At 48.4% G+C, this 23,689-nt stretch overlaps 1 protein-coding gene across 1 annotated transcript; it reads left to right on the top strand.

Annotated features, from left to right (window-relative positions):
• Positions 1-1,104: 1,104 nt before the first annotated feature.
• Positions 1,105-22,146, top strand: LOC142893078 (A disintegrin and metalloproteinase with thrombospondin motifs 12-like). Its single transcript, XM_076033330.1, has 24 exons — positions 1,105-1,821; positions 2,445-2,788; positions 8,236-8,413; positions 8,553-8,761; positions 8,844-8,927; positions 9,176-9,300; positions 9,458-9,607; positions 9,837-9,980; positions 10,189-10,333; positions 10,417-10,509; positions 11,207-11,352; positions 11,430-11,599; positions 12,363-12,496; positions 13,514-13,634; positions 14,738-14,982; positions 15,104-15,245; positions 15,549-15,675; positions 15,793-16,003; positions 16,829-18,166; positions 19,379-19,531; positions 19,839-20,018; positions 20,471-20,617; positions 20,745-20,898; positions 21,164-22,146. Exons 1-24 carry the CDS (start codon positions 1,695-1,697, stop codon positions 21,280-21,282), a joined length of 4,986 nt encoding a protein of 1,661 aa, XP_075889445.1. The 5' UTR covers positions 1,105-1,694; the 3' UTR covers positions 21,283-22,146.
• The last annotated feature ends 1,543 nt before the right edge of the window (positions 22,147-23,689 follow it).

Consider the following 23,689-nt stretch of genomic DNA (forward strand, 5'->3'; position numbering starts at 1 on the left):
CTGCTCCAGAGAGCTCTGAGAGAATCTGGAGCGGTCTGGATTCTTGGCACACGTGCAAAGAAAACCAACTGCCCACAATCCAGCAATGCGAGAGGACATTCCGTTCTTATAATCTACGTTATCATTAAGAAATGTTCCATCACTTTGATTTGAGGAATGAGAGAGGTGTGGCACACTGCTTCATTTTATTTATTTATTATTTATTTTATTTGCCAGGGTCAGAAAAGACCTCACAACACACTCTTTGTACTTGAATGTAGGGTGGGTTGATTCAAGGTTGTGTGTTTTTTTCTTTTATTTTCAAAGTTGTTTTCATTTTAATGGCTCAGTGTCAAGTTGCATGTTGTTTTTATTGGGTCAACCACCCTGTATGGCCCATTTGTCTAATATCTGTGTGTTATCACTGGGTCATGGTGTTTTTATAAGGCCACTAAACTTTCCAAAATGATCGTGTAGATTCCAGAGTGCTAGCCTGTGTGGCGGCCTGGGTGCATGGATAATACAAGGTGCAAGTGTTTAGGAATTTAAACAGTCTCAGCCCCTCCTTCATAACCGTTGTGCACAAATTCCTGGTTAAAACAATTTTCTTCAACTTCTGGCCAGAGATAAAGAGGCAAAGATCCACGTGATTCTGGGGGAGGCTGCGGCTAATTACTTTGAGATGGTGCCGCGTCTGTTGGCAAGTCTCGACACAGGACAACCGGTTCACTCACATCCAGCTCATCCCTCCTGTCTGCCGGTGTCATGTCGAGATCTGCAAGTCTGCTGAGAGGCAGAACATGTATCTTCATTCATTCATTTTCCATACCCGCTTCTTCCCGAGCTCAGGGTCACGGGGGTCTGCTGGAGCCTATCCCAGCTGTCTTAGGGCGAAGGTAGGGTGACACCCTGGACAAGTGGCCAGTTCATCGCAAGGCAATATGTATCTTTAAACCCCCCCCTCCCAAAAAAAGTGTATTTTTTCCCCCAGTGTACTGTAAGTCCAGTTTAAGAGCAGAAAGTACAAATATTTGTGTACAAATGTAGGAAGTAAAAGTAAAAAGTCATCAGTAAAAGCAATACTCAAGTAAAGTACAAATACTCTAAAAGTCTTCTGCGTTAAAGTACAGTAACTTAGTATGTGTATTTCGTTACTCCCTGCCTCTGGTGATTTTGACAAAAATCTCTCTCACTGAAGTGTTTTAAGCGTATAAAACTTATATTGATGATTTCTGACTCATCCCTGATGAGTTTAATGAAACGCTTGTGGGATACATACTGTGACAATGTGTCACTGACAAAGAAGTAAACGATATCTCATTCAACCGCGTCTCTGCGGGCGCAGCTCCAGCGGTGCGCGCTCCCGAGAGCTGAATGAGCGCAGATCTCTGCATGACACCGGCAGCAGCAGCGGCAGCGGCAGCTGATCCCACTCCGCCTCCTTCACCACCAGAACACTCCTCTCCTCCGCCCCCTGCGCGCTCAGCTTTCCCTCTTCTTCTCCCCCCCCCCCCCCCTTCTTCTTCGGTTTAAAAAAGATCTCGACTTGGCTCGCAGCTCGCGCTCTGAGCATGTTCCCCTTCGCCGAGGGCCGTCCGGAGGAGAACTCGGCCAGGACATGACACAGAAGGAGCGGCGCAGGATCGAAGCGGTCGCCGAGCGGTGCCAGGAAAGGACTCCTTCTTCTTCTGCAGCTGCAGCTCCTTCTATGAAATATGCCATGTCTGCAGGGGTGCCCGCTCCTTTTGCTGCTGCTGATCCACTCTGCTGTGACTGTGGCAGCCGGACGCGCGGAGCTCTCCGCCGCTGACAGCCTCCTCTCGCTCCTTGCAGCAGAGCAAGGTCAGTCTTTTTTTTTGTTTTTATATATTATATATATATATTTTTTGCAGTTCGCAGTTTCAACGCCTTCTCTGTGGACGAGTGTGAGTGCATCACCTGCGCGGACGCGTGTGCACTTTGGAGGGGGGTGGGGGGGCAGGAGGGAGGGAGGGAAGTGCAGCGTGCCATCGCTGCACAGAGGTGGCGAGAGTTTTCAGATTGTGTACTGAAGTAAAAGTACGCACACTTGTGTGAAAGAAATACTGTGGTAGAAGTACTGACTCGTTACTCGTGTAAAAGTAATAGAGCACAGGTCCTGATATGTACTTGGGTAAAGAGGCAAATGATTCTTTTGCAATCGATGAAACAATGCATTAGTTGTTACATACATGTTGACAACAACAAGCACCTGTGTTGTTTTCTACCTGTTTCCCCGTTACTGGAGAGTGGCCCCAAAGCGGAGGCACTCTAAATTATGATCCAAGCATTGTTCAAATAACTCCACTTCAAGCAACAGCAACTATAATATGCATGCATAACCACACTGCACACATCTAATCGCTTGTGTGTGTGTGTGTGTGTGTGTGTGTGTGTGTGTGTGTGTGTGTGTGTGTGTGTGTTGCATGTCACCGGTGACCCCTCAGGGCAGCCAGAGACAGCAGACACAACCATCGTCCACCCCGTGAAGATCACTGCCGATGGAGGCTTCGTCTCCCACTCTGTGTCTCACCGCGTCAGGCGGGACCTGCGGCCGCGCGCTGCGGAGGGACAGGTTTACTACCGGGTCAACTACCAGGGTCGCCCTTTAACGTTCCGTCTGGCTGCAAACGATCACCTGGTTTCCAGCGACTACATCCTGGAGACGAGGAACGGAAGCGGCGTGCGGGCCGAGCCCCATCGCCCCGGGGCTGACTCCTGCCACCTCCTCGGCGCCGTGGAGGCCCCTGGCGTGCGGGGGACCGCGGCCATCAGCACCTGCAAAGGACTGGTAGGGAGAAACAGCGTTCAAACGCGTCCTTAGAACACGGGTGTCAAACTCAAACCAACAGTGGGCAAAAATGTAAAACTTGGACAAAGTCATGGGCCAACACTGATATTTATTGGAAAAAAATCTTCCTCCAGATATAACAGTGACCCTTTTTTAAAAGGACCCAAACAAGTTTTGCAACAAGCAAAGCTTAATGCTTAATATTACAAACCTGCAAATTCAAATCCCAAATAAAAAAAAAAACTTGTCAAAATATGTCAATAAAAAAAAAAATCATTTGACTCTTTTTTATTATTTTATTTGAAGCCTTGTGATTTAAATCTCAGCAGTAACCTTTTTCCACTGGCTGATAATAAAATAAAATAACAACGATAAACCAAGTAAGTCATAATAATATCCTTCAATGATCGCCTGTCCTGATTGATGCTCCAATACCAGCAGAGCATTCTGGGATTTGTAAAAGTGATTCCAGCGATAGCGCAGATCCATTGGGAAGATTCATGCACATTAATACCCTGCAAGCCTGGGGTTGAGAAAGTCCAATGCTTTCTCAACCCATTGGACTTTCTCCACTGACCGGGTGGGATCATAAATAAGTGTTTTTTTTTTTACTGTAGGCACTCAGTCATTGGCTGTGGAGTGAAAGCTCTATGGTAACACTGGGCCTGTGTGTTGGTTTACCCTTCAAAGACTTCCTGCCACTATTTGCAGAGGGACCGCTGCCAAGCGCGAGCGAGACCCTCTGTGTCCTCTTTGTCTGTCAGCTGCTTTCCCTCCAACTTTCACCCTCGGTCATTCACCGCTTCCCCTCTTGCGCTCCGGCTGCAGAAAACACGGGCTTCATTACAACTTCTCGCTTTAAAACATGGGGATTAAAGAAAGAAGAAAGCGCCTCCCCCCCTCCCGTCTCGCTGCGAATGTTTATAACCTCTGAAAACTCACTCAAGTAGCTCCACGTATGAAAACAAACTGGATCTGCAGTTTCTCGAGAGTATTCATTGCTGCTGGCTTATTCAGCAGTGCCCTGACGCGCTCTCTCCAGTGTGGAATAAATAATGATTATTAGGTCCCACACCAGCGTCCCGCCTCCGCAGGGATTGGATGTGTCAGTTTAAGTCCAGAAGAATGTTTCCGTGTTCGTGTTTGATTGTGTCACAGCAGGAATGCCTCGCCTGCAGGGTCTTGCCTCCTCTCCACCTCTTGTTATGTTTGTGTGGCTTTGCGCAGCAGCGGCCTCCTCCTCCTCCTCCTCTTTTTCCTCCTTCACCTCCTCCTCGCCTGACCTTTCAATTGTTCCACATTTGAAAAGTGTGTTATGTCACCGCAGATCGTAATCACTTGCGAGGCCTTTACGTTGAGAAACGCTTCACTTTTTGCCGTCTGCGCTCAACACCAAAGGCTGAGGAACCGGCCGCGGCTCCGTGTGATTCATGGTCTGTTTTATGGAAAGTCTGGAGTGGCTGAGAGCCACAGTGAGGCCGGAGACGTGTGGGAGGGGAACCCCTCCAACTGACTCTCAGAGGTGGAGAGATGAGCTGCTCCCAGCCATGAATTCATTTTGAATTAGATTCTAATTATGTTGAAACCCACAAAGAGCAGGAAACATTGCAACTAGAAATGAAACATTTTCCACTGGTTCAAAACATTTTTTTTTTATATAAAAGGATTTGAGGGAAAAAAACCCAACAAACTTTCAGTTTTCCTATTTCCTATTTTTATTTACACTCTATGTTTTCTAATTGTTGGAAACAACTCAATGAGAGCTTCCAGGTGTTAACACCGTGGGCAGGCCAGGCTCCAAACCATTATTTTGACTGCACAAGTGGAAAAACTCCCAAACTCCAAGCCAGGATAAATAGTAGCGGGTTGTTCTTTCCACCGCTCTGTTTGATGCCTAGATCATTTTTTTTCCAGCCTTTCCATTATTCCCGAGGCGCAACACCGAGCGAGAACGTGCAAGTTCAGACCTATGAAATCGCCTCCCTTTCCCTCGCTCAAGTGCGTGTTTCTGCGCGCGCACAGGGAGGAAAACGATAATGCGTTTGACCCCTGGGAAGGGCGACAGTCCCGCAGGCAGGGGCGGAGCTTACGTGGTGGCCAGTGGTGGGAGAATTTGACACTAGCTGCGTTTGCGTTACCCCTGGAATTGCACAAAACCTAAAATATCGCAATAAAAAAAACTGGTGATGGAAACACCTAAACTTGGAAAAAAACTCTCAAATATGGCTGAAAGGTTTTGATGCTCTCATGAGGTGGTTTTTCAGACATATTGATATCGAGGTGTATCAGAAAAGTGTCATGGAAATACTTGTTTTGCATCTACACATTTGCGGACGTGATGTACGGGGTCACATGACCAGTTCACTTCTAGTGAAAATGGCGCGTTATGTTTGGACGGAGGAGGAGATGGAAAAGTAAGTAAAAAAAAGTGAAAATATATCAACCATTCTTGACAGCAAACAAACGTAACCAACCAAAAGCATAATGACCTCACCCTGTGGCCACTCCAAGGAGAAATCTCTGGCAGGCAGGAGTTATCTCCTAAAGTGAAAGGCGACTAATTAAACTGGCCATGAGATTTTTAACGACAAAAGACACGGTCGTAACGGGGGACAAACGCAGCACCGTCCGCCCCCGCCCCCGCCCCCGCCCCTCCTCCCGTCCCGCTAATCAGGCCACGGGCCGCACAACAAGCGCCGGATTTTATTCCAGGGCCCAGTTGGGCAACGCTGCAGAAAAAGCCACCGGAGCAGGAAACGGGGGCAAAGCAGTTCCACATGGTCGGCGTATTTAGAACACAGACCTGTGTTATGGTAACCTCCCAAGGCTCTGGCACCTCACACCCAAACACGCTTCCTCCAGGTCAGAGGAAGGGATTAATGGAGAAGGGGAGAGGAGGAGGAGGAGGAGGTAGGAGGTGGTGGGTGAGAGAAGAAGTGGCCAAAGTGCACGGGGAATTCTAGAGCCAGGCTAGTTTCAGCTGGCACGGAACTCGGGAGCGTTAGGGGATAATCCCTCCGTTGAGACACAAAGTGCGGGAACAATGTCCTGCTCGCGGACGGCAATTGAGGGATCGCGAAGTGAAAAAAAAAAGAAAAAATGATACGGCAGATCAGAGAAAGAGCCGCGGGCTCTCCGGTGAACTTCCTACTGTATTTGGAAAGCACGTCACCCAGATACGGCTCCGTGAATGTCTGGTTGTTTGGACGGGGCGGTCTGCAGCATTCTTGCACGGCGGATCATCACCACCTGGTTTTCTCTGCGGCGACTCGCTGAGTGCAGTGGAATCCCCCTGAAAGCACCACACTTTTAGATCCTGGGATAACTTGGACCCGATTGATTGATTACTTTTTATTGTCAGAATTCCTCCTGAAATGCACCTGTTTCTTCTACTTACAAGAAATTCCCGCAAAGCAAATCGTCACAAATGGCCCCTAGTTCCTATACTAATACTTATATTTAACATTTGTGCGACTGTAGTTTAGGAGGTAGATTGGGCTCAAATCCCGCTCCATCCCAGTCTGTTGTTGTGTCCTTGGGCAAGACACTGAATAGACTGTTGTAGCAAAGCAGCCTTTGTAGCGTCAGCTGGAGTGGCTGTAGTTTCTTCTGCGACAGCTCGCTGCGGTCGCTCTGCTTTCCTCGCGGCGCTCACGCCAACGACTGTTTACACAGCGCCGGCACCGCCGCCGACATCCAGACTGGAGGTGTGTGGCGATCGGCGCGTGGATTAGCCAGATTTCACGCTCGATTGATATACAGCCTTGCGACACGTCGCAGATTTGTATATGTTGCGAGGCCTCCGATCTTTATTTGGTCAAGCGATAATCGTATGCAGCGGGATTAGAAACAGGGCTGCAGTAAAGTTGGCTGGGCGTCTGGGAAGCTTTCCCAGCTGACTGAAGAAATAGCAGCCTGCGTGCTTTCTCCATGAGTCTCTCGCAGCTCAGGGAGCCCTGGCTGGATGATGTGCTATCAATGTGTCCTAAGGATGAGAAAAAATAAAAATAAAAGCGATGAAAATAAATAACCCAGTCGCAGAGGGAGTGGAGGATCATTGTTCCTCTGGAAGCTTCACGTGTACAGATGAGCCAGAGTTGTTCCCAAAGCATTTTATGCTCTGGCATTTTACAGCGTTCAGCGCTACGGTTGATGACCCAGAAAACTGAGCGGTGCAGAACTGCAGCAAACAGTCGGGGTGACCCTGAGAGCCGCAACAGGCTTGACTGTAAGCAGTGCATGGCCTCATTTTCACATCTGCGCCTGCTTCAGAGAGAGAGAGAGAGAGAGAGAGAGAGAGAGAGAGAGAGAGAGAGAGAGAGAGAGAGAGAGAGAGAGAGAGAGAGGGAGAGGGAGAGGGAGAGGGAGAGAGAGAGAGAGAGAGAGAGAGAGAGAGAGAGAGAGAGAGAGAGAGAGAGAGATGCTCAGTTTCACTCTTAACGCACACACACACATGCACGCGGATGCCGACGTATGCATCCATACGTTAACAAAGTCAACTTGTGCAACGTGCTCTTACAAAGGATGAGTCAGAGGTCTGACAGAAGCCTCCATTGTGCTCAGTCATGGGTGTCATGTAGGTGTGTGTGTGCACAGGCAAACCTCACCCCATCAGCAGCCTTATAGCCTGCTCCAGTTAATAGTCCACACCAGTAAGAACACGCATGGAATACTTAGGACAGAGTTTGTGTCAGGCTGCTGCTGCTGCTGCTGCTGCTGCTGCTGCTGCTGCTGTTGCTGCTGCTGCCGCTGCGGCCGCTGCTGCTGCTGCAGACAGGGAATGTGCCCGAGGGGCGGTTCATATTAGGATCTGTCAACTAATGATTAAAATTACAGAGGAATGACCTTTTTCTGAGGGATTCTCAAGGGAGCGAGTTCACCCTCTCAACTTTAAAAGGTCCTGTACCGCTTGTTATCTACTTTTCAGATCTTTATGTTTCCTCTTAGCGGTCAGAGAAGCAGCCTTTTGGCTACCAATAAAATAAACCCTCTTTAGTGCTCCGGTAGAATAGCACGTCTATCCCGCTTTAGCTCCCCGCTCACAGAGGCCCCTTGTTGCACAGCAGAGCAAGCAGTAGAAGACAAGGAGGGATTTTTTTTTCCCCCTCTCGTTTTTTTTTTTAAGGGAGTTTGCTAACAGTGACAGGCTGTAGAGGTATTAATGTGGCTTTTTCTCCAAAGAAAAGACTGATCATGTGATTTCAGCAAAATGTTCTTAAAGAAAAGGCTTTCAAAAGGACACTTTTCTGGTTTATGCTTTTACTTCCCAATAATGTCTGTTATTTTAAAATCTGGAGAATGTGTGAGTCTAGAAAATGAGGTTCAAAGTAGAATCTTTAGGAACAAGACTAGGATTTAGACGTTTCTGTTTCCCGTGCGCAAAGTCACAGAAAAATCGATTCCAACCTCAACTATAGCACTTCTAACTCTAACATTGTCGTCCTCAGAGAGGCTTCTTCTCCCTGCCAGAAGGACACTTCTTCATTGAACCCGTCCAGCAATCCCCCGACAATCCTGCAGGGGGTCCAGAGCCTCACATCGTGTATCCAAGACTCACTACGGAGACGTCCAGAAGAAAAAGGAGCACCGAGTCCAACGAAGCGCCCGGCCAATGCGGAGTCCGAGGTATGTGTGCGTGTGTGTGTGTGTGTGCGACGGGGAAGATGTTTGTGCAATCGCAAGCACGTGCGTACATTCTGGAGTCAGCTGAGGAGAAGGCGCAGGTGTGCAGCCAGTGGCTCTCCCGTGCTTTCCCCTGCTGCAGATTCCCCGAGCCACTCGGCCCAGGCGGAGGAGGAGCGCCAGGAATGGGAGCGGGAGCAGCAGAGGGGAGGGCGGCCGGACCGCGGCCGCTCGCAGCGCTCCGTCAGCAGGGAGCGCTGGGTGGAGACCATGGTGGTGGCCGACTCCAAGCTGATAGAATATCACGGGAGCGAGAACGTGGAGTCCTACATCTTCACCATCATGAACATGGTCAGCAGTTTGGGAAGATCTGAAGTGTTTTGCTCTTTACTCTTCACTCCTAAGATTTTTCCTCTTCTTCTGCGTTGTGCAGGTGGCTGGGATCTTCCACGACGCCAGCATTGGGAACGCCATCCACGTCATCCTGGTCCGTCTCATTCTGCTGCAGGGGGAAGAGGTACAACTGTTGCACACGCATTCAGAAGGTCTGCAGTCTGCGCGCTGAGCCGGAGGAAACTTTTGCTGTCCTCCTAGCAGGCGGCCGTTCCCTTAAATCAAACAAACAAACAAACAAACAACAAACAAACAGCATAACAAACATCTGTATTTACCAATGCAAAATCATCTAGCAAGCCACATTTTACACACTGGACCTTCAGGTCACTGTACAAAACCTCAATTCTGCTGTTGTTTTTCTTCCTGCAGAAAGGGCTGAAGATCGTCCATCATGCTGACAGCACATTGGCCAGTTTCTGCGCTTGGCAGAAGAACCTCAACCCTCAGAGCGACACACACCCAGCCCATCACGATGTAGCCGTGCTGATTACAAGGCGAGCAAACCAGCTCTGTTTTGGGTTGCATTACATTTCTCCTGATAAAAAAAAACAACAAAAACTCCCTTTTGAGTCTGAAATATGTTTTGGGCGCTCACCCTTCCGTCTGCCCTGACCTCCTCTGACCCCCCCCCCCCCCCCCCCCCCCCCACAGGAAAGACATCTGTGCTGGAATGAACCAGCCCTGTGAGACTCTGGGCCTGTCCCATCTGTCCGGCATGTGTCAACCGCACCGCAGCTGCAACATCAACGAGGACTCGGGGCTACCTGTCGCCTTCACCGTCGCTCATGAGATGGGCCACAGGTGTGTGTGTGTGTGTGTGTGTGTGTGTGTGTGTGTGTGTGTGTGTGTGTGCGTGGTAGTGAACTGAAAATTGTCTTAGAAATAATGGCAAGACATTAAACAATGACAGTACGATTAGTGATAAATAATATAAGAGGATGAAAGTGGTGAGAATCCTGATGATTGGGTGAACGTGATGTTAGACATGACGCACGTGTGACGGTGCTAATTGTCGACGTTCTACCCGCAGCTTCGGGATCCATCACGACGGCCAGGGCAACGACTGCGAGCTGGAGGGGAGACACCCGTTCATCATGTCCAGGCAGCTGATGTACGACAGCTCGCCTCTCACCTGGTCCACCTGCTCCAAAGAATACATCACGCGGTTTCTGGAGTAAGTCAGACGTTCGTCGCCTCGCACCCCCCGAACAATGGCATTGTCCCTGTCGAAATAGGACCACTTTATGAGTAAATATGTTGTTAAATTATAATTGCAATGCCTCTGAATTTTTTTTTTGTTCCCTTCATAATTATCTCGAGCTGAACTCTGTCTCGTTAAAGTTGCTTTTATCCGACAATTTGTCGTGTGTGTGTGTGTCTAGTCGGGGCTGGGGTTTCTGTCTGGACGATCGTCCTTCCAAGAGGGACCTCACCACGCCGCTGGCTCGCCTCGGCTTCCGCTACACCACACACCACCAGTGCCAGCTCCAGTACGGCCCCAACGCCACCTTCTGCCACGAGGTGGACGTAAGTGCCGCCGGCCTGAATGTCCAGAGTCTCCGGCCGGAGCAAAGAAATCCTCGTCTGACTGCATTGTGATCCTCCCTCAGAACGTTTGCCAGATCCTCTGGTGTTCAGTCAACGGCACGTGTCGCTCCAAGCTGGATGCGCCCATAGACGGCACCCGCTGTGGGCCAGAGAAGGTGGGTGCTGACCCGTCACACTCTGGGTTTTATTAGGACGGCGAGTGTGAGATTAAACTATCCTGATCTTGATCCTGAAGTTGAATTTTCAGCTACTCTGAAACTCTTTTCTGTGTGTCGCTTTTAACTGTTGCTTTGTTGCATGTGTGTTCCCTCCAAAGTGTCCTTGGGTGCTCAGAAAGGCACTCATAAAAAAAAAAGTTTATTATTAATAACCTGAGGGGTTAATAATAATCTTAACATTTAGATGTACAGCTTTTTTTGTGGATAGCACTTTAGCACTTTTTTTTTTTTTTTAACAAATATTATTTTATTATTATTAGGTATGTTAATATTGTTTCCCTACTTTGTTTAGAATGCTGTTGGACCAAGGTGAGGTCATTGCCTTTTGGGTTTCCGACCTCACCTGCACATTTCTCCTGTCTTTCTCTCTATTAACAGAGAGACATGTATATGTATTTGTTCTATTTTATAATTATATATGCTCATAAATAAAATTAGAAAAAAAGAACATGTAGATTTGCACTGATTAATCAATCAGTTCTGATCTGGTTAACTAATTAGGTTGCACGAAAATTCAAAGGAGATGAGCTGCTATGGGAGTTTTAATGAATCTGATGAATCTAAAGTGGAAAGCGACTGCCTGAACTATTGCTCTTGATATTCCAGTGATGGTATCCTGTCTCGTCTGTCTCAGTGGTGTATCTCAGGAGAGTGTGTGATTGTGGGCAAACTCCCAGAGACAGTGAACGGAGGTTGGGGTCAGTGGAGCACGTGGTCTCACTGCTCCAGGACTTGTGGCACAGGAGTGCAATCAGCAGAGAGGGAGTGCAACAGCCCCAAGTGAGAGTGACCTCCTGAAAGCAGACCGGCTGTCTGACTGTCCGTCGCACACGACTAAAATGTATCATCGTCCACAGGCCGGAGTTCGGAGGCAAGTACTGCACGGGGGAGCGGAAGCGTTACCGCACGTGTCACACCAAACCCTGTCCGAACAACAAGCCCACGTTCCGAGAGATGCTGTGCAGCGAGTTTGACACCGTGCCGTATCACAACCAGCTCTACCAGTGGATTCCCGTCGCCAACCCTCGTGAGTTGAACGCCTCGCAATCTCACAATGGGAATTTTTTTTCTATTTCATTTCATTTCTGTCAATTTTACAGGTGTTTTATATTTGAGAACCTATTATTATTATTTTTTTTTAACTTAACAGTGTGGACTATATTTCTATAGAAAAAACAACTTGCATGTATATTTCTTTTTTCGTTTTTTTCAAGAGACTCCTCAAAATTCCGTTGTGCTTGCAGAATGACAATAAAGATCTTTGAATCTTGAATGTCACATCGACGATTCTCCAATACTTTGATATGCAGAAAATGATTACGTGGTGCTATTATCATTAATCTATGAGATGTATCCCTTTGTGACATCACAGAGGGATACTTTTGGCACACACTTTCGGAGAATACGAAGCAAGCGCAGTTCGCAGAGGATGGAGTTTTCTTGTTTTTCGGGAGTTCAGTGGCAGCAAAGGACGAGCTGGTTAATATTTCAGTTGAGATTCTGACATCTGCCAGTAGAGGTCAGTAGATGTTTGGAATCAGACGCCACAAACAGAAACAGAAACGTCCCAATGGCCTGTCTATGCACCTCCCCAAAAGATTCTAAGATGCATTTACATGCGTAATCCAGCAGAGGGCAGCAATTATACTGATAAGTCTCAGTGCGTCTGTGAACGTTATATTTCAGAGCGTCCCACGTTTTTAAAAATATCCAAGACAAGGCAAAATATTGTGATTGGTTGATTTGAGTTGTTTTGACCTGACTCTCGGCTGGCCTGTCTTTGTTCCCAGTACATCCCTGTGAGCTGCACTGCCGGCCGACCTCTGAGTATTTCTCCGAGAAGCTGCTGGACACGGTGACAGACGGCACGCCGTGCTTCATGAACAACAACTCCAGGAGCATCTGCGTGAATGGCGTGTGCAAGGTAGTGTGGCTGGGTAAGAGACTAATGAAGAGCAGGGGAGTGGGCTTGCAGCGGTGCATGGAGAATCCTCCAGACTAGAGCTCTCCTCCCTTTTAATCTCCCAGTCTTGAAGGAAGGACTCCACAAACTCACATTCGTCTGATGTCGTGCAATTTGTTGTTGCCAAAGTGCAGGCTGTGCGGGGGAAGAGGGGCTTTTAGCTTTTCTGCACCCATTACTTGGGACGATTTAGTTAAAGACTGATTTTGAGCTGCAGAACTTTATCACCCTAGGTGGGTTTAAGTTGTTAGTGAGGGGACTGGAATCTACACTTTCTGTGTCTAACTGTTAACTGAGAGTTTATTATGTAAAGTCTTTACTGTTTACTGCATGTATGTGACTTTTTCATCACCTTGGACCATGTCTCACTGACGTTCCTGGGAAGATCCTCCTTGAAATAAGACGTGATATCTGCCAAAGAGGATTAGGACCAAAACAAGAAAGAAAAATATGACACTAAAGAGTTTTTTTTTTTTTTTTTAAGCTTCCATCTAGAGTTTTATGTTGTAATTTTTTGTGAATAAAGTTGAATTAAACAGGAAACTGACGAAAACGGAAGTACTCCACTAGGCTTGTGCACAGAGCATTTCAACTTTATTCTCGGAATTTCAACGTCACAAAATGTCAATTTTATTCTGAAATTTCGACTTTATTCTCACAATTTCAACTTTATTCTCGGAAATTCAACTTTATTCTCACAATTTCAACTTTCGACTTTAATCTTGAAATTGCCTGTATTCACGAAAATTCACAACTTCATTCTTGAAATGGAATCTTGAAATAAAATTCTTTCTTGATTTTTTTTTTTCTCTTCTTGTGGCCCTAATCCTCTTCCGTACATATCAGTGGGACTAACCTGATTCCATAAAGTTTAAATAAAACAAAAAAATATCAAGTTTATCTACAATTCAATCGAGGGTGGGGGGGGGTTGTGCACCAATGTAATGTTGTGTGTCTTTGTCGGGTATTTGTGTGCAGGAGGTGGGCTGTGACTTCGGCATCGACTCCAACGCGCTGGAAGACCGCTGCGGGGTGTGTCTGGGCGACGGCACGAGCTGCGAGACGGTTCACAAGTCGTTTGACGATGGGGAGGGCTCCGGTGAGTCCGACACGCAGGGGATGAGAACAGCTGGAGACAAATCTAATTGTCTTTACATAGGGAGGGAAAGAAAATCTTGACAATTTTGAAACCTCAGTAACCACAAGCAGATGAGCGGTTAATGACTGAAAGCCTTTAGGTGCTCAGCTGAGAAAACCCTGTCTTTAATATCTGTTTGTACAGCCACAAAAAAAATGATTTCTGGACATTTTATTAGCATTACGCCATCGCATAGTTTCTTTGTTGTTGTGATTCTTGCCCACACTGTGCAGCTGCGTGATTGAAGTACAGAGTGAGTGTGTGTGTGTGTGTGCGTGCCCGTGGTGTTCAGGCTTTATTTCAATTTTGGGAGGTTAATATTATTGAATATTATTTTTGAAGAATAATTAACTTGTAGAAAGACCAAGTAGCAAAGATTGAAGGTGAGGGACACAGTCACCTCTTTCCCCCTCAGCTCTCCCACGTGTGTGTGTGTGTGTGTGTGTGTGTGTGTGTGTGTGTGTGTGTGTGTGTGTGTGTGTGTGTGTGTGTGTGTGTGTGTGTGTGTGTGTGTGTGTGTGTGTGTGTGTGTGAGAGAGAGTGTGTGAGTGTGTACAACCTCTCTGATAACCAGCCCAGATGTGTAAGACTTCAAAAGGCTGAGACCAAGTGCAAACCTCCCCCCTTCGCGACACACACACACACGTACACACACACAGACACACAAACACACACCTTCCCACAAACATCATTAAACTCCAGAGACCTACTCATAGCTGCTTTCTCATCCCCCCCCCTCCCCCCACCTCAACTCCACCATCCAAGCCTCCTTCCATCGAAACACAATAAAAACCAGAGACGGGGCAGTGCCCCCCACGCCGACTAAACACACATACGCTCACTCTCTCACACACACACACACACAGACACACACACACACACACATGCCAGTTGCTCCCACAGGCTGAGCCCACCCTCTATTAAAGATCAGAGAGACCCTGTCTGCTGGTGTGGATGTGAGTGAGGCAGCAGTCATGGTGGGCCATCTATTACCTTGTTGTGACACGAGCCCCCCCCTTACCTCCACCTCAACCCTCCCACCCTTTGCCCCTTCATTCCCACAGGGTACACTGACGTGGGTGTGATACCCGCTGGGGCGCGGGACATCCTGGTGAAGGAAGTGGAGGAGGCCGGTAACTTCCTGGCTCTCCGGAGCGACTCGTCGGAGCAGTACTTCCTCAACGGCAACTACATCATCCAGTGGAACGGGGAGTACCAGGCCGGTGGGACCACCTTCTTCTACGAGCGTAGCGGGAACATGGAGAACCTCACGGCCCCCGGCCCCACCAAGGAGCCGGTCGTGCTGCAAGTAGGTCGTCGGCAACGTCGGGATAACATTTTGAAAATATCTCCAGACGTGAAAACAGCAAACTAATGTTGTTGGAACTGAGACGAGCCCGTTATTGATTTTGATTGTTCTCGTCATCCAGTTGCTGTTTCAGGAGAAGAATCCAGGCATAAAGTACGAGTACATCATCAAGAAGAGCAAAGAGCCAGGGAACGAGGTCTTTGAACCTGTCTACACGTGGCGCCACGGGGCATGGACCGACTGCAGCACCACCTGTGGCCTCGGTGAGTTCTGCACTTGATTAGAAATAATGTTGGTTGTATGTTGGATGGATTCCACCCACGCCATTATCCTGCTCTCAGAGTTGGAAAAGGGTCAGAGCCTGTCTTCAGGTTTGCACCCTGCAGAGCCTGGAAAAGTTTGAGTTTGCAGTCACATTCCAACCTACTGACAACCAGGAGTGGACTGGATGTCCACACAACTTACGTATCTGCTGAGGGAGACACTGGGAGGACATACGGTCAGAGTCAGCTGACTGCTTGGTGTTTTCGCGGCTTCCAATCCTGACCGTTTCCCAACTGTTCCAGGTGAGCAGATTCAGCCGGCGCGGTGCTTCGAGGTGGACGTCGGTGTGGTGGACGAGTCGCTGTGTGACCCGGAGAGCCGCCCCGAAGACAAACACCGGAAGTGCAAGACCATGGATTGTCCCGCGAGGTTCTTAGTGTTCATGCTATGTACAAAACCTGCAACAAACTGGCTGCCATTTCTAGAAAAAGGCAGTCTGGAGCACTTCAACGCTTAGTTTTTCTTCCTTCTGTCCCTCCTTGTCAGGTGGTGGGTGGGAGGGTGGCAGCAGTGCACCGCCGCCTGTGGACCGGAGGGGGTGCGGAAGCGGACGGTGCTCTGCGTTCGCACCGTATCGGGCGAGGAAAGAGTTCTTCACCCCGTCGAGTGCAAACACCTCCTGAAGCCAAAGCCCATGGTGCCCTGCAACAGAGACATCCCATGTGGACAGGACTGGGATGTTGGCGTCTGGGAAGAGGTCTCCTTCTTTTTTTTCACGCAACTCGTTTCTATTTTCCAATTAAGCAGAAAGAGTTTTTAATTGGTCTCAGAGAAATAGAAGGCAAGCAAGCTGCTGCATGTAACTCTAAGAAGGCCAAGAAGAAGAGAAGTCTAAGACAGGAAGTGACTGCTAGCCTAAATGATGCTAAAAGTAGAACGCGCTAGTTTTATCAGAACCTAATTCACTTTTTCATATTGGAAAACATCATAAAGCATCACTGAAGACTTTGCAGGTTTACTTGAATAATACACCAAATGGCAGCTCACCTCGAGGTTGTAACGCTCAGCTAATGGAGCTTGTTGCACTAGCAGGAAGCCTCAAACCTTAGCTAGCTGGCTAAACTAGCATGGCAAGCTGTGATCCGTGTGTTTCAGTGTGATAGAATATTTTTCCTCAGTCACCTTCAACCAGATGGAGTTGTGAGATAAAACTAAATAGTCTGGGGCTCATTTAATTTGCCACACTTCCGAAATGTCTCCCTCCTTTCCTGAATGAATGTGTTGTCTTCTTCTTCTTCTTCTTCTTCTTCTTCTTCTTCTTCTTCTTTGAGGGCTCGTCAGCAATCTGGTGCCATAATTGCCAACATTTCGTGTGCTATTTTAAATAATGAATCATTTTTTCTGAGACATTGAAGGATTGAATGTTGCTTTTTGCCTTGTGTTCGATTGTTTATTGTTAATTATTATGCATTTGTTTATATATTTTGTGATTTATTTTTTCATAATTTTATAATTTTATTTTTTTCTGTAAATAAAATTTGGTTGTAAGAATCAAAATCTTCTTCTTCTTCTTCACTGCTAGTGTCCGGTCACATGTGGAGGAGCCGTTCGCTCGCGGACCGTCACGTGCGCGCTGGCGCCAAAGAAGAGCTGCGACCCGTCGACCAAACCCCGCTCCAGGTCGCTGTGCGGCCTGCAGAGCTGCCCCAACACGGGTCTCCGTCGGCAGCCGGGGCCTCCGCCGAAATACCGTCGCATCGACCCACGCAAACGCCAGCCGACCACGCGGCCTGCTTCATCTACCTGGGCTCCCGGCAGCACCACATCCTCAGCTGCACCCACGGCTGCCATCACTGTGACGGCGGGGACGACAATTACACAAACTGCTGCTGCTTTTATCCCCGACGCCACATCCCCCCGCGTCCCCGAAACCGCAAGCCCTGAAATTAGAGACGTAGAGGACGGTCTGGTCAATGTTACCGCGGGAGGGGACGGCGATCGGAGGGGCGAGGGTCCCCCGTCCAAGGCCGGGGACGCGAGAGCGGCGGGAGCAGAGCAGGAAATGGCCGAGGAGGGGAGCACGCCGAATGTGGTCGCGTACGCGCCAGGATATGATTATGTTGTTGAGGAGAGGATGACGGAGGAGGAGGGAATTATCGACCTGGACGCGACCACATCTGCGTCGCACAAAGGTCCTCTTCAATCATCCACACCAACACCGACGCCGGGGCCGGCCACGCCCACTCTGCAAACAACCACCACGGCGGCGGCGGCCGCGCGCGCGACATCCGAGGCAGCCGCCACTTACGCCCCCTCCCCGCCGCGCGCCGCCACTGTGACGTGGGCGCCGACCCCTGGTCGCAACCCCTTCGCCGGCCCCCCATACCACCACCACCACCACCACCACACCACCACCGCCGCCGCCACTGTGACGTGGGCGCCGACCCCTGGTCGCGACCCCTTCGCCGGCCCCCCATACCACACCACCACCGCCGCCGCCACCGCCGCAACGCATCGGGTCAGGTCGCGCGGCTACAGAACCAGCGCGGGTCCCCTCGCCGTTTCCAGCACCGCCACCGCCACCGCCGCCCCAACTGTAACCAATCGACCCCTCCGCCGTTCCACGCCGCCTCCTCCTATGACTGTGAGAGAAGCAGCCACGCCCACCGCCGCTGCCGCGCCCCGCTCCACCATCAGGATCATCAAAATGAGAAAAGCCTCGGCGGGACCCAAGAGGAACACTTCCGCTCCCGCCACCAAAAAACCCTCCTCCTGGTCCAAAAGCAGTCGCCCCAAGAACCCAAACCAGCAGCGGCCGCGGAGCCCCGGGAGTCGCGGCTCCGCCAGTAACCAGTCCGACCTGCTGGCCAGAGAGCCTGTCAGCTTGGATATATTTTGGGTCATCGGAAACTGGAGCGAGGTGGGTGGAGAGATGTTTACGACCGCATTATCATCTCTTCTGAAGCACCACACCAGTAAATTTTCATGCTTCAGCCCCTTAACTACATAGTTAAAGTTATTGCTGGCCGTTTATCAAGGCACCCCGTCATTTTTCAAAGATTGTTTTCCACCTTTGAGGGTTTCGCTGCGGCTGTCATTAAAATGGAAAGCTTTGAAATCAAACTGCGTCGGGTGACGTCACGATTCGGCCGCGATTACACATCCTCTACCTTGAAATGATTCATTTTCTAGTAACTCCCCGTGCAGCCCCCTCAGCGTGTCTGGCCTGGTGTCGGACTATATATCTTTTGGTGGCCTGCCCGGCACCCTTTCATGATAACACGTCTTGTCTTCCTGGCAACGCTTCACACAGCAACATCAAGAAGAAGCTTGCTCGTTGAGTCTCCAGAAGGTTCATTATGACGAAAGAGCCGAAGGGAACAAACTTGTCCTTGTCAGAAGGTGCCAGGCAGGAAAATAAAGCGGTCACAAGGTTGTTGTGTGTGTGTGTGGCGGCCGTTAGCAGAGGTGGCAGAAGAAGTATTGACATTCTGTACTTAGAACAAATACTCTGGTAAAAGTAAAAAGTCCTGATTCAACTCATTTACGCAAGTACGTAAGTAAACAGGATTGTTTGTCATTAGTGAAACAAAAATGAAAGAGTTGTGACGGGGTAGTCTGGACTCAACTGACCAGAAGGTCAGAGGTCGGAGGCCGTGATGAGCATCTGTTAATGTACTTTAACGTACTGAACGGTGATTGCAAAGACGAGGTACTCCAAAATAAACTTCAAGCAGCAAACTATAATCCATGATAAGTGAATTATGTTGAGAAGAATTTGTATATTTCAAAGAAAAAAGTTACAAGCATGTTTTTCTAAGCAGTGAGGAGTAGAGAGTGCAGATGTTTGTGTACAAATGTAAGGAGTAAAAGTAAAAAGTCAGAAAAAGAAATACTCGCGTAAAGTACTGACACCTGAAGTATTTGTAACTTGTCACCTGCCACCTCTGCTTGGAAGGCTGTCAGCAACACGCGTCAACGAATCATCAACCCAACTTTGAAACAATACATTGAAGAAAAAAAAAAACCCCTGCATGTTGTTGCTTTTAAACGTGATGTGACGCTCAACTGACGTGTGGACGAGTTATCAATCTGCCTAACCGAGTTGAACAAGGCTTATTTGTTCTGTCAGTGTTCAACAACGTGTGGGATTGGAGCCATATGGAGGACGGTGGTCTGCAGCACGCACGATGACGACGACTGCGCCAGCCGGAAGAGACCGGAGCCGGCACGCACGTGTCTCCTGCGGCCCTGCACCGCTTGGCAGAGTGGCAGCTGGAGCAAGGCAAGACGCAACAACAACAACAACACGACAGAGACAGGAACTATGGCGGGTGTTTGATAACACGCTTCTCCAGACTCTGCCTTCAGGAGGTTTTATTATTTATAGCTATTCATTATTCATGGATGCCAATGTTTTAATTCACTGCACTTTATCATAGGATCCATTCTTAGTTTTAGCCCTAGATTTCAGTGGATGGCACGATGCTGGTCCTGAATTTGCATTTCGCTTCACGTGCAAACACGCAATGACAATAAACCGCTCGACACTGAAACTAGCTTCAGTTCTTGTGCTGTGATTTGCTCATTAGTGTCCTGACGGCTGCGCAGCGACGGCGGGGTTGAGGCACCGCGACGTCCAGTGCGTCGACTCCCAGAGCAAGCGACCTCTCCGACCTTTCCACTGCCAGGCTGTGTCCAGCAGACCCCTCAGCACTCTGACCTGCCCACACAAGCCCTGTGTGGCCTGGAGCGTGTCACCGTGGGGACCGGTAGGAGCGAGGAGCAGGCTGAGCTTATGGGTCGTTGAATTAAATGGATGTCGCAGAGGGCGACATGGTGGTGCAGCGGTTAGCGCTCACACTTCAGACCAGGAAGGTTGTGGGTTTGATTCCCAGCCTGGGGGGCCTTTCTGTGTGGACTTTGCACGTTCTCACTGTGTCTGCGTGGGTTCTCCAGGCCCCCAGAGTCCAAGACGGCGGCCCGTTCATTTCAATGGAGCTGCTCACCCAGCGCGCACGCCGAAAACCTTTTGGACTTCGGCATTAATAGACCCATAGAGCGTGCGCAGTAGTGCCACTTCCCATCATGCCTCTGTAACTCCATTTGGCCAATCAGAACGGTTCTGGAGAACGTCACTTACAGCCACGTCAGGGCGCAGCCAATTAGAACGAGCCGAGACACATACTTCCAGCTGACATCTCTGTGTTTTTCCCCCACCCAGTGCACTGGCAGCTGTGGGGAAGGCATGCGTGAACGGCTCGTGTACTGCCCCGCGCCTCATCGCTGCAACGCCACACTGAGGCCAAACAGCACAGAGGCCTGCGCTCTGAAGCCCTGCGCCCGATGGCAGGCCGAGGACTGGGACGAGGTCAGTCACACGTGACGTTATCATTAGAATATTTCCTCGAAGCGCTCACAGTTTGTTTGTTTTTTTTGCGCAGGTAATGAAATACACGTTGAACCTTCACCCCTGCGTGTGTGCTTGACTGTTTCAGTGCTCTGTGAGCTGTGGCGGAGGTTTTCAGCAGCGTGAAGTAAACTGCGTAGGTGAGCAGGATTTGGCTGTGATGCCAAACAACCTCTGCGAGAAGATTTCCAGACCAGAAACACTCAGGAAGTGCAATATGCTGGAATGCAAGACCAAAACAGGTACTGGAGAAGGTGTCTCGAGTAACGCAGGCTCAGAGAATACTTTAAGGTCCCTGTTAGTTTTAACAGGAAGCTAAAACTGAGCATTTTGGCTGGAAGAAGTAAACAAAGGCCTGAATATGCTGTTTAACTAAATGACAACACAGTGTTTTTGGTCATTTTATTGTGCAAAACTGATTGAACTAAGGAAACACACAATGTAAGTAAACATTCATCTGACCGTCTTGCGTTGCGCCGCTGCATAAATTGTGCTGCGTCCCTCCAGGTGTGGCTTGCAGGAGGAACACCATGTCCACGCTCTTCTGTGACAAGCTGAAGCTGCTGGGTCGCTGCTCCCTCAGGTCGGTCCAGAGGCAGTGCTGTGCCACCTGCGGCACCCTGTGACGCTCACTGGACCCAGCAGGAAGGCCGAGCCATCCACAGACCGGACCGTCTGACACCAAAGTGTACTTGCAAAGCACACCTTGAACTGCACAAATCAAATATGGGTCAATGACTTTTTTTTTGTTATTTGTTATTTTGGTCTTTTTTTCTTTTCTTTTTTTTTTTTTACGTTGAACCGTACAATCAATACAATAATAATAAAGAAGCACAATAAAAAAAAAAAAAGCTGCTCCTGTATTACAGGACGCATCACACTGTAACGTAGTGCGTGTTGCTCTGGGTCAAAGGTGCTTTTACAATCAAGGTGCTCACCACAGTCAAGACAGAGGCTCTGTTTTTATTTCACTGTCAGCTGGTACAAACGGAATGTAAAACAAAAATCTGACCTCCTCTTCATAATCTCTGTGATTTTTTTTGGAAACTCATGCAGATGAGATTTATTTTTTCTTGTCGTCGTCATTGTTGCTTGTGTTTTGCTCTTGTTCTCAGTCCTGGCACTGTGTGTTTACATGAGTCTGGGTGCATTTTTCTGCCTGAGATGTCCTTGTTTTGACTGTCAGTCATCGGCCAGTGCAGCTGCGGAACCGGCAGAAGTCCTGCAGCAGAACCTGTGGTGCCCCGCCCTTCCCCCGATGTGTGAGACTGACCAATGAGAAAGAGGTGTTGCGGGTCATCCCTCTCAGGCCACTCGACAGATAGAGCCACGATGTTCTCGTGGTGCCGCACACATACAACCACTGTCGTGTACAGTTTGCCGCCCTCATTTGTACTCTGAACGTTGCCACTTAAAAATTATAGAATTTGTATGTTTGTGGCAAAACTGCTTTTTAACTGAAAAATGAAATAAAGCATTCTTTAAATGTATGTTTCTTTAAAATGTATCACGTTTCCTGCTCAGGTCCAGTTCTGAGACATTAAGTCTGAAATCAGTACAGTTCTTTTGAAGGCGTGACCGTCTTTATTTTTCATCACAGTTGTTGTGCAGCAGTCTCTCTCTCTCTTGCTTAATTATCTCGAGCCCTCGACAGATGTCCTGAAAACAGCATGTTTAGCCCTCTGTTTGTAGCTTCCTACACATTTGCCCGGCATATTGCTAAAACTTGTGCTTTGATGGACCTTTTTGCATGTTTTGAGGGTCAATACCTAACTGGGTACAAGCTTACGAGAGGTCTTGCGGCCCTTTGTGACATCATAAAGGGTGGATTCTACCACCGTCGTACACTTATTGAAAAATAGCACTAACAAAGCAAGTAAAGAATGCCTTATTTTTCTCAGCTATGTGGAGTCTAAGAGTTGGGCAGGAGACACACTGCTAGAAAACATCAGCAAGTACATTTCAGTAGCTGCACTACACCTCCGTGACTTGACCTTCGCCATCGCTAAGGTCGTTCAGTCTGAGCTGCCGCTGGACGCGTTAACGCCAGAATCTGCAGCAGCAGGCTTCGTTTCATGGATTGGGTTCAGCTGGCCCAGATTTGCCCTCGAGCCAGATCACATGACACGGCCAGCTCCATGCACCCTGCTGCAATCATTCAAGTTGGACACCGAGAGTTAGTCAGCAGTCGTGGACGGTGTAACACAACGCTGGGGTCAGAGTGGCCCCCAAAAAGTGCATGTGTGCGCGCACATGCATGCGTTAGCGATGCAAACATCATCCAGCGGTATTATCTAACCGCCGCTCTGTTATGTCACTGTTGCACAACTGAAGGAAGCGGCTGACTTCAAAATCAGGAAATGCTTGGAAACGTCAAAGAAAACATTTCAGGTTTTCGTCTCTGCAGAGGCTTCAGACTACTTGGTGAGTGAGTGAGATTTTTTTTTTCTTTTCAGAAAGGATTTATCCAAAACTTGTACTGAAAGATTTGATACTGTCAAGCATTTCCCAAACAACATTAGTGACCAATGAGGTTGTGGTAAAATGCGATTGTAGCCTCATTAAAAGTGAAACCTTAGTTTCTGTTCATGTAAGACCAAAGGGAATCTTCATTGAGAGCAAATTTCTTATTTTACCAAGGAAAAGGATTGTTGATATTTTAGGTATGTGCATTGAGATGTTTTTTTTTTAAACAATATTTTCTTTATGTTTGTCCAAAATCAGTTTATGGCAAAAATGTATTCATTTTCAGGTAAATCAGTTGAAGTCAAAATTCAAATTCCGGGTTATAGATGAACAACCTTATCACAAATAATCATAATAAAATATTTACTGATAAATTTAAATCATTGTCATCAATCAATGTAACTTTTCTCCTCAATTTTGGCAAAATTAAAGCCACGCCGACCAAAATCTCAGCTGTAATTTCCATCTCAGATAATGGCTCCCCAAATTCCAATGACTACGCTTGTTTTCCGTGGCAAGGTTTCTGCACCGTCACCTCAACGTAGACCTGAGACAGACGGAGGAGCG

The sequence above is a fragment of the Nelusetta ayraudi genome, unplaced genomic scaffold (genome assembly GCF_046127955.1).
Source record: "Nelusetta ayraudi isolate G7.1 ecotype Tasmania unplaced genomic scaffold, CSIRO-AGI_Nayr_v1 ptg000041l, whole genome shotgun sequence".
NCBI classification, from domain to species: domain Eukaryota; kingdom Metazoa; phylum Chordata; class Actinopteri; order Tetraodontiformes; family Monacanthidae; genus Nelusetta; species Nelusetta ayraudi.